We start from the raw sequence: 11,247 nt of genomic DNA, 5'->3' as shown, positions 1-11,247 counted from the left end.
GCACGACCCTTTGTATGTTGTTGTTACCTGCGGCAGCGGATTTAATTATAGAAAAAACATTTAACTTAACCTGGGATGCTCGCGGTCGAGCATCGTTTTCCCCTTCTGTTGACTGTGACGAAGTTGAACGTTTACGTTTCTCTCCCGTCCTCAATTGTTGGTTCCTGCTGTCGCTTTGTGGGCCGTGCTGCTGGCCGGAGTACTTTAGGCCCCGTCCTGTACTCCGCCCCCGTTTCCCGAATTCTTGGAGTTTCGTGATGTTTCACCCTGCGCTCTCGAACTTGTGTTGTTGCGGTTGTCGTTGGGGTTGTTTTTGCGCCAGTGATTGTTGCTGTTGTTTCCGTTGTTATTGTGCCAACGGTTGTTGCTGGTGCTGGGTTGGTTGTTGCGCCATTGTTGTTCGTCACTTGAGCGTTTTGGGAAACCATTTCCACGATTTGCAGGAGCCGCAGGACGAGTTACTTCGTGGCGGTCAATGTTTGGCCGCGGGCGCTTTGGCTCGTTACGCCGCTGGTGGTCTGTTGCGCGGGGTCGTTCCCTGGGAGCGATGTTGGTTTTCTCTCCCGGATTTTGTCCCGGAATTTCTTGAGCTGCCAGGAATTCGGCGGCATCCGTGGTGGTACAGATTTTCTCTAATACCCACAACGACTGTATTCTTTCGGGGAAGTGACGCAGTAATTCATCCAGCAACACTTCCTCCGATAAAGGTGTTGTTAACATGTTCGCCATGTCGACGTAATAAGCAAAATGCGACAGCATCGTGCCCCTGGTTTCGTCATAGCGGCCTGTAGCGATTTGAAATCTGATGTCCCGTTGACGCTTGGCCGACCAGTAGGTCCGGAGAAAGTCCCGTCGAAAGTCCTCGTAACCACGCCACTTCTTCTGGAATATTCCCGTCCAATGTTTGGCATTGCCTTTCAAGCAATCCATGGCGACTCCCAAAAGACGCTGCGAGTCGAGCCCGAAAAAACGTCCATATTCTTCAATGGCTCGTAAGAATTTCACCGGATTTTGCCTTTTCAGGCCTTCGAAAGATGGTCGTTCAGGAGCTGGAAGTGGGCGATCCAGCAAGCTCCGGAGTACTCCGGAAATTGCGGCCACATTGTCTGTTGTGATTGGCATAGGTGGTGAGGCCATCACTGCTCCCGAAGTCGCTGATGTGGTCGAACTTCCCGGCTCTTGCACAAGAGGGCTCGCAAGAGGGGCTGGTTCCGGAGCTACCGGAATTTCCGGGTCGGGTTCTGGCGAAGTCGTCCCGTCGCTAGGTAGTGGAGTGACTTGCCAACCATCGACATCAGCGGCGGCGCTGGTACTTGGACGTACCTGAAGGATGGCTTGCGGTCTTTGAACCGCTGTCGACGTCGATGGCGCCGCGAAGTTTGGCACATTCCTTGGTTGTTGGGAGTTTAACCAACGAACGAACCACGTCGGCATTTCTTGCGGTGGGGCTCCGGCGTTTCCGGTGTTCCTGTTGTTTTCCATGTCGACAACCTTCAATCTCGGGTATCGAACGATCAAATAAATTGGAGTCCTAGAAATTTTAATAACACAGCAGTATCTTATTTACGGCAATTTTCCCCTCGGAAATGACACTTTATGACTTTGAATCCTGGTCACGGCACCAATAAAAATATATATGTAGTGAGACTGTGATTGATGATGGTTGATCGATGTTTAAATGATTTACAACTTATTTTAATTGATTTATTTAATTAATCTTGAATTTTACTTTTGTTTTCTTTTTTTGAAATGGTTTGGCTCGTCTAGTTAATTGATACGCTACATGATCATTTCACTTACCTACGTTGTGTTGTTTTGATGTACGAAGTCACTCTTATAATGATATCGTAATTTGATCTTAATTCTTATCAGAAAGGGTTCCGGATTTATCCGTAACGCAAGTCCGGATTCAAAGTAGTGTCAAAACGCATGGGAGAAGAAATTTAAACCACAAGTTTCCTCCAAAGTTATTTATTACAAGAATAATGAATATTCCGTTGGATGGATTACAATAATCAATGGTTATGAAAGTTTGATCAAATTTGGCCAATTGTTATTTGTTTTTGTATAGTAATGTCGTCAAAACATATCTCAGAGTCGTAACCACAATTCGTTTGAAATTCCAAGTAAATAGTTTCGAAGTTGCTGAGTGATACGAAAAAGTTTTATTGATATGATATGACGTTAATATTTAACATGAATTAATTTAATTCGATAATGTCCAAATAAATTAACCTACGTTTCAGATGATATTGCTCGAACTCATAGGATCCAGGCAATTGACAACGCGTTTCTAAATTACTTGTACCAAAGGCGGATTATAACATGCTCGCGGAATCTTTGATACGTGCATCGCATTGAATTTTGCGCCCTAGTGCCGAAATTCCGTCTCCGGTAAAAGTCAGGTGATCAACACCTAGAATGAATTACGAATAAAACCCGGACATACAAGCTTTTACAAATCAATCTGAATAAATGTAGAAGTAATTTCTCTCTAAAGTTTTCCGTCCACGAGCTTTGACAAAGACTTGTGCAGAACTTTGCCATGTCGCGATATCAGTTTATTACAGATAATCACGGATGATTATGTCTGCTCGATCGTCCGTAGTAGCCTGCAAGTACGTGGAAGTACTTGCCGTTGGGACGGGAATTACAACGTCCATTCTAAGTACAACGGGCGGAAACTACGACCTGCCACCGCGTCTTAGACCTTGTTAAAGTTGGGGAAGAGCGTCCCCGGGGACTACGACTCTTCCCATGAAGATGGCCAACTCACGAGCCTGTAATTTCTGATCTGGACGCAAAAGAGAAACACTCTTTTGCTTTATCGCCTAACGCGTTGCGGAAGAGAAATCGTTCTACTCTAAACCTATCCTTAACTAGCAACAAATCCTTCTATTTCGTAATATTTTGGTGTATGCAACCTTAAATTATCTGTGTACAACAGTTTGAATAGCACCGTGGGTTTTGGATTTAGACTTTTGTTGTAGTTGAATATTTGTTTGATGCCGTTTCACTCAAATTTGTCGTAACAGATTTAGAAGTTAGAAGCAAAGAATATAAAGAACTTTTAATATTGTAATTTAAAGGTGGGATGGTTGAATTGAAAAATATGAAATTGTTTGTTGCGAGTTATTTTAAGTTGAAAATGATTTATTTAAAATTTATATAGCTGACGTAGTACGAAGCACAAGAATTTAAATAATTACTGGTCTTTTCGGCATTTCCGATGCTTAATAACTTGGTGGTTACGAGAGAATTTATGAAATGAATGATAATGATCACTATTTCGAAATGACTTAAATGATTTAATATTATAATATTAAATGAATAAAAAATTAATTAATCCTTTTGAGGGCCTACCTAGAAATTTTAATCCTCCTAACGCAGGGGGTTAGCTGCTTCCCAGGTGTTGTAGTTCGCAGCACTACCTAATCGAACGAACACTAAACTTGTCTCGTTTTTAACTTACTCACTAATCACTAACGCTATCACTTAATTCAAGAATTTAAATTAATTTAATTTAAAATTACGCTTAAATGCACTTAGTACAATTTAGACGCACTAAAAGGTAAACGAAGATGTTTTTAAATTTATAAAAATTTAAAGGGCAACACGACAATCGACTACCTCGAAAGACCGTCAAAAATCGAATCCTTCCTAAAGTCAAGGGCTCATCTTGCGTAAGCTACACTCACTCGCTTACCCCACTACCCTTGTTAAGTAGTTTCCACATATGCGAAATTTTGCAAATCTGACTCTTATGATGTCTTGGCATTTGATCAAACCTTGTTTAACTTTCTAAATATTATTATTAATTAACAGCTGGGGTGTTTTCCGATTAACAATTTCATTATAATTAAACATTAAATTTGGTAATCGTCGATCTGAACTGAATACAATACAAGAACGCTATGGAATTTCCCCAAATATCCTGAAAGAGAAATTAAACTCCAAAATTGGTTGTTGTCAGGTCTGAAGTTGTTTTTGGGAACACAATGAAATGAATTTTGTGTAACAACAAATTTTGTTTGTTTAAATAACACAGAAAATATAAGGAAGAACCCCGTGAGGAAACTGTAATTTTGGTCGTACTACCCGTTGTTAGATGTCGCCCCCAGTACTACACCGGTACTATTTTAACATTTCCGCGTTTTTCTCCAATTTCCTTAGGGATTTTCCTGTCTACTTTCCTCTTAGGATTATGTTAGTAACGGGCAGCAATCGTGTCATGCAATTTTTTTGCTTACAATAATTTAATTAAATAGAATGATTTATACATCCAGAATTTCGACGGCTGCCCCTTAAATATTAGGGTTAAATTTTACATCAAAATGTTCAGAAAAATTTCGCGTGTTTTTCTAAACTACTGGTTTCGTGATCTGATGTTGATTTAACAAAGAAAACGTTAATTTCGCTGCAATTTCTTATAAGGAATGCACATGTGTGCTTGTAATTTGATATTCTTTTAAAAAGCTCTGTTCTGTAACGAATTTGTCAACACCCCCTATTCAAGCGGCACTTGACCAACGTCGTTTTGGCTATACTAATCTAGTTAACAGACATGAATTTCAATCGACCAATTCGTTCTTGAAGTTTTGCAACAATTTGTTAACAATTACGCCGAATAAAATAAATTATTCAATTTTATTTGATGACTGGAGTACACTGCATAAAGACTCAACTTTTTGGTACGAAACGTTACGGGAATTTTTGAATAAGATGAAATTTTGATTCTTTCTCGAGTTGTTTACTGATCATCAACGTGCCTTAAATTGGCTCATAAATTCCTTTCTTTTTGAAACGTGACTAGTTAATTTCTAAACAAAATTTTGGATTTAATTTTAGGTTTATCAATAAATTTTGGCTATTTTAAACGAAAGTAAATTAATTATGCTTTTGTGAGAAAATCATTGGATTAGCTGGGCGACTGTGGTGCAGAGCCAGGCCGTCGCCAACCCCCATATCTTTGCATATCCACTTGTTAAAACACATGGCCTTTCGACCACCCAATTTGGCGATTTATAACGTTTTTAACAGTTCTTGGAAAGTTTCGTGGGAACGATAATTTTCTAAACATTTTAATGCTAACAAAGGAATAAATAAGTTAAATTAAAATTTGTTGCAACTTTTGAATTGAAGTTGAATTAATATTGTCAAAGAACTAAACGTTTAAACTGACTCCGAATATTTTGCGCTGGTTAATAAAATAAAATTTTAAATACCGCGATCATCACAGTACATTATTTGATTTAGATATTTTTTTATCTTACTCGACAGAATAAAATGGCCATTTGGTGATTTTTTATTCTACAAGGTGAGTCAATAGTGGGTTACTTTTGACATGTCCTAAGATGCAACCAAAAATACTAATTGCAATTACCACTTAAAACATCGTTTGATTTCTAAAAACATTAATTGAATTAACACTAGTTTTTCATTTTTTAAATAATAATAATCCTTAATGAAATTTTAGCAAAACCTTCAAGGCAAACTTGACACTACCCAGAACAATGTAATTTTGGATTAAATTATAATTTTTTTTAACGATTACCGATCTGGTCAGCTGGAATATTGGTTTCATATTCATATATAATTTATCAGAAATAACCCACTATTAACTCACCCTGTATTTGGTGATTTTTTTATTCTATCGGTGAAAAAATTTAACAAAAATTTCTCAATGTACCTATAATAAGAGAAAACGTTGTATTATACACGTTAAGAAAAGTTAGCATTATCTGCTCGTGATTCCTTTCTGAAACTCGTTCTCTGCACTCTTTTCAGAAACACATCATTCACAGATAATGAACAACTTTTCTTTACTTGTATAATAAACTACTATTTTACAATTTTATTAATCTTATTTAAAAGAATAATTCGGTAAAATAAACTTTGGCGTTTTTATATTTGAAAAACAGCTTATAGTCGTAATGTAAAAACCACTGTTTGGTTTTTAATAGTATCGAAGGCTTTAATGTTGGAATAAAATTGATTTACTCTAAGCTTTGAAGTATACCGTAGAGATGGTAGGCAACCAAATAAACACTAAGAACTAACAAGGTTTTTGATTTTATGATGTATGAGACCTAAATTGCAATACTAAAAAACGTATTAATTATTTTACTAAACATACACCATAAGCCATTTGCCTTATTTGTTTTATTGTTAAAAGGTTCAAATAACATTTACTAATATTTTTGTTCCAAATACTAATTCTGGCAATTTTCACAAAACACTTCTTTCATATTTTAGTATAAATTGAACAGTTTTTTATTAAAGGCAGCAATCTATTTAAAAAATAAGTTTTGTAGTAGAAAAAATACAAAAAATTACACACTTTAGAACATGCTTTGCGATTACATCTGGCATTTATAGTCCAACAAAAAAGATTTAAAAAGCTAGATTGTGCAAAAATGAAACATTTTTAACATAAGGGCTATTCTCATTAAAAAGTTAAATTAATGGAACAAATTATTAAGTTAAATAATTGAATTGAGACCATATTAAACAATATTATTAACAACCCAAAATAACATATCTCAATTTTTTTTTAATTTTTGAAATATGATACTTTTTTGCAACAAATTATTTTGCAATATAATGGTACAGAAAAATTATTATAATTAAAAATTATTAAAAAGGCCTAACTGATGTGCAGAAACTAAATCTTTTTGTAAAATGTACGATTCCCATTTAAAAATAAGTAAAATTGTACAAAATAAGCTGAAAAATTAATAAACTTAAAACACTATCTCAAAAAAATATTTGTTTAAAAAAATTAGGAAAAAGTTTTATCTAGAAGCGCTACAATGGAGTGTTACTGTAAAAAATAATTTCTGTAAATATTCTTAAAATAAGCCCACAAAATACTTCGGTATTTTTTTTAATTTAGGTTACTACCTTTAGAGAGGTAAAAGGTACTTTTTATTGCTCAATAAATTTTCTCGTCATGAGTATGTTTCCGACTCAAGTATAATTATTAAATCAACAAAAATTTTGTCCGCATCTAGCCGGTTTATATCAGTTTTTGATCTGACAGAAAAAAATTCCCAATCAAATAGAAACGATAAGCTAATGGACGATCACGATTCCGCCTATTACCTAAGATCGAAAAAACGAAAAGTTGACGATGGTGAGGAGGCCACTTGTTCGTATTCTAACAAAAATCCCTTCAAACGAAAAAACCCAATAATGCTGATGCCCCTAGAGATTCTCCAGAACGTCTTTAAATTCATAACGTACCAAGAACTCAGTTAGTTGTTGTAATTTGCACATAATTCGTACACAAAATGCAATTCCAGGTGAGAAAGTGAGAAAAGTCAATCGCAAGTTCAAGCTAGCAGCTGAAGATTTATTAAACAAGACATTTAAGAGCTTGGCGAAGAAATTACAGCACTTAACAGCCACCACTTTCAAGGCGATTGAGGCCACTCAAGACGATATGGAAATTAAGTGTTTATGCCGACTATTAAATTTATTAGACATAATTAATTTTCAAGTAAGAGCCCAAAATCAAATCCAAAATTTGATAACACCTTTTCAGCAAACTGTGATAATGGCCACTATATGGCGTTACGTCTACAACGAATTTTATCGAACTCCGAAAAGTTGCATGTATGGAGGTTTAATTTTAGATCTTTTTGAACACTTTCTTTACAAATTTACGACAAAACCGTATCAAATTTACGGCCCCGCCGTTGTAAAAGACTACGTAATAATTCAATTACCCAAATGTTGTTCCTTAACTATTGTTCAAGGCTTTACCAGAGGACGTAAAACACATCATACATTTAACAAAAAACTTTTGCATCCACTTTGACAAAGTGAGCGAAGAACCGATTAAAAATGCATTGAGTGTTAGTGGTTGTAAAATTGTCGATCTTCTCGACTGCGCAACATACGCCTCGAAAAATGTGATTTTTGAACGAATAACTGGTAATACTTTCTCGGCCAAGGTAATTAAAATACCTTTGTTTTCTTTATTTATAAAGTAATTAATTTAGTATTGTTATTACCTTCAAAATGCTTGGTTTGTGGCATTTGGGATACCGCCAGATAAAGAAATGTCCCTAAAACAGAAGCAGCGTATGATGCATATGAGAATTAGGAGAATTATCCTGGCACATACTGAAATGTTCATGCAACAGAACCACTACGAAAGAGAAACTTTAGTGAGAGCTAATCCAATCATTAAGAAACCAAGTGTTGTTGTCTACACTGGATATGGTGACGTGCATGATACTTTTTTCTGCTATGGGGCCATGAACGATGGTACTTTTACCGTGTAACTAGTCTCTCAACTTTATCCATTCGTATACAGAGTGTTTCGTGTAGACCCCACATTAAAACCATTGGAAATTCTAATAATAATGATATTCAACTGCAAATTGGTGTTTGGTCATAATTCCTTACGTTCTACGTAATAAAAATATTTTCAAGATGGCGGCATTTCTGGTTATACCGGAAGTCAGTATCAATTTTGGTCTCCATGTATTTTTTGAAAACTGTTGAATATGGTTATAGGAAATGAATACGGATTTATGCAGAATTAACAAATTCTTTAAGATTTAGAAAAAATATTTGAAAAAATTAAATGAAGAGCACTTGAAACTCTGCATTTACATAAACCGTAAAAATAAAGCTTTCTCTGAAATGTTTAGCTGCTATTTTATCTTAAAAAATGGCAGAGTTACCGATTTTTGAAGTTGCAGGTCCAAATCTAAAAAAAAATCAAAGGATTTAACATTTTATTTAATTAAATTTTTCTATTGGACAAACTGATGAAAATTCTTTCAAATCAACTCGAGTAATCTAGAAATGCAATGAAACGTAGCATTTCTTTTAAAATAAGCAAGTTGATACTGATTTCTGGTGTAAATGGAACACAGAACTTAATGGATAAAAACTTTGTACTTTTTGAACTGAATGTCGATATTAGACCTCCCAAAACTTTTAATTGGGTATTTAGACACCTTTTACTATTAGTAAGTCATTTGTAAGTCAGTGAAAATCAAAATTTTGTAGTTTATCACTTTGAAGACCCCTCATTGAAAAATTTATAACTTTTTTTATACCTATACAGGTGGTCCAGCTCATCTCCCGTCTTCTACAGCTCAATTATTATTAAAGTTGGAGTTGTGATATTTTGTAGATGGTATTTATACTCTAGAACACATTTTAGGAAAACATTTTTGACTATACAATACAGAATGTCCTAAAAAAATATGACGTTATAATAAAAAATAAAAACCAAAAACAAATCGGTTTTACACCGTTTGTTTTAAAAATTAATAAAAAAATAGAAAGTGTTTCTTTGAACACATGTTTACTACGTAAGTGTTAATAAACAAGGTTTAACAGGCATATTAAGTGAGTTTGAATTATTTGAATTACTACAGGGTGTTTACAGTTTATTTAACCTAATAACACCTAATTTTGAGAGAAAATGCGACGCTGGCGTTTTTATAGTTTTGAAACAGCTGCTAGTAACAATATCTTAAAAAAAGCACTGTTTCTATTTTTTATGAATTTTTAAAGCTAAAAGTGAAAAACCGATTTTTTTTGGTTTTTATTTTTTTTAACAGCAATCCCTGATCCGATTTCAAAAGAACTGTAGGGACATGTAAGAAGCTAAAAATAATCATAATGAGCACAAAAATTAATGAAGTGTGTCAAAATGTATGCCGTATTTTTCAAATAATAATAGCTTTTTAAAAAATAAAAATAACTCAATGATATTTCATAATAAAACTTAGCAAAACTATAAAAACTGTTAACTAATACTCAGAACAATGCAGTCTTGGAGGGAATTAGTATTATCGGTTTCACATTAAACCATGTTATTTTAATTACTTTTAACAAATTACGTTCTTTATGTTCCAAATTCTTATAAATAACTTGCACTATTACACACAAATCTATTAAGGTTGAGAGGCTAACTTTAGGTACTTTCAGAACTGCATTATTTCATGCTAATTGTTTACAGCTGCATATCTGCAAAAGTTTCATTTGCACGAAGATCAGCAAGACGAAGATGTGGAGGATGAACTACACAATGATGAAGTAATGCCAAATCCTGAAGGTGTGGATCAACAAGACGAATTCTTTCTTATTCCTCACTTGGGCTTAGACATCGACATCCGAATTGATTGTCCGTTAGCTTATGCTCCTTATAAATACATAATCGATAATGAGGAAATGATCAGAGACGAGGAAAAATCATCCAATGGAATGTTTAATCTTTGTATCCAATTTAATTTTCCTGGTGCACATTATCCAAGATTACCTACTGCATATAGTTATCACAAGAGGATATCCACACGACAGTATTAATTTTTAGTATTTAGAAAATATCGCCGTTTTTTGGTCATCTTTATATCATTTTTAGCATACCCTGTATACAGGTTGAATAATTAAAACATGTCATTTTTAAGAAATCTAATTGTTCTTCAAATTTTAATAGAAGTACCCTTCTTCTTTAAAATTTCTAAAGTTTACTTGTTTGTATACAGGGACATTTTTTTAACTCTGAACATATCTATTTTCCCTATGTTCAATTTGAAAAAAACACAGATCAACGCATTGTGAATATTGCTATGCAACTAATTATACCGTGCGCCATCAAAAATTCTCAAACAGTGAAAAATTACAGACTGATCCAGAAATACTGAGTCTGTTGGCAACACTGGACTTAGATTTTTAAGGATACCAATGGAGTACGCTTCTAGTTAACAACAATTTAACATTCTTGTGGGGTTGTACGTCAAATATTGTCAAGAAAAATTGAATTCGGTTGCAATGTTGCAAATTACGAGCACAAATACTTTCAAATGTGTTGCCAACAGACTCAGTATTTCTGGATCAGTCTGTAGTTTTTGTGAAATTTATTGGAAACAGTAACAGGTAAAAGAATAATAACTTATTTTAACAAATGTTGGAAATGGCCACCTTCTCGTTCCAGACAATAACCCAGCCTGTTATGAAAACCCTGAACAGCATTTCGTATGAAAGTGGGGTCAAGCTCATTGTAGGCATGTCTAATTCGATCTTTAAGTTCTTCCACATTATTTATTATCACATTATTATAAATTTTACATTTTAAGTACACCCAAAGAAAAAAGTTATTGGGTGACAAATCTGGGGACCGAGGGGGCCAAGATATTGGTCCAAACCTTTCAATCTACCGCTCCGGAAAAATTTCGTCTAAATAATGTCTGATTCCTGCAGTGGAATGCAGAGTAGCTC

At 34.6% G+C, this 11,247-nt stretch overlaps 2 protein-coding genes across 2 annotated transcripts; one reads left to right on the top strand and one right to left on the bottom strand.

The window, feature by feature from the left end:
• Window positions 1-204: 204 nt before the first annotated feature.
• LOC135266522 (uncharacterized) lies at window positions 205-1,482 on the bottom strand. The gene has a single exon (XM_064357476.1). It carries the CDS (start codon window positions 1,480-1,482, stop codon window positions 205-207), a length of 1,278 nt encoding a protein of 425 aa, XP_064213546.1.
• A 5,527-nt stretch (window positions 1,483-7,009) lies between these two features.
• Window positions 7,010-10,439, top strand: LOC103314581 (hypothetical protein). Its single transcript, XM_008200984.3, has 6 exons — window positions 7,010-7,255; window positions 7,305-7,501; window positions 7,547-7,714; window positions 7,761-7,958; window positions 8,007-8,274; window positions 9,989-10,439. Exons 1-6 carry the CDS (start codon window positions 7,078-7,080, stop codon window positions 10,333-10,335), a joined length of 1,356 nt encoding a protein of 451 aa, XP_008199206.1. The 5' UTR covers window positions 7,010-7,077; the 3' UTR covers window positions 10,336-10,439.
• The last annotated feature ends 808 nt before the right edge of the window (window positions 10,440-11,247 follow it).

The sequence above is a fragment of the Tribolium castaneum genome, chromosome 6 (assembly GCF_031307605.1).
Source record: "Tribolium castaneum strain GA2 chromosome 6, icTriCast1.1, whole genome shotgun sequence".
NCBI lineage: Eukaryota > Metazoa > Arthropoda > Insecta > Coleoptera > Tenebrionidae > Tribolium > Tribolium castaneum.
Note: the sequence above shows the minus strand (reverse complement) of the source record. Positions and strands in the feature narration are given on the sequence as shown.

Excerpts from the sequence above, each read along its gene's own strand:
- LOC135266522 (XM_064357476.1), bottom strand. The coding sequence starts at position 1,482 with ATGGAAAACAACAGGAACACCGGAAACGCCGGAGCCCCACCGCAAGAA.
- LOC103314581 (XM_008200984.3), top strand. The coding sequence starts at position 7,078 with ATGGACGATCACGATTCCGCCTATTACCTAAGATCGAAAAAACGAAAA. Across the intron at positions 7,959-8,006 it reads GTAATACTTTCTCGGCCAAG|TATTGTTATTACCTTCAAAA; the intron begins GTAATTAAAATA and ends TAATTAATTTAG. Across the intron at positions 8,275-9,988 it reads CTATGGGGCCATGAACGATG|CTGCATATCTGCAAAAGTTT; the intron begins GTACTTTTACCG and ends AATTGTTTACAG.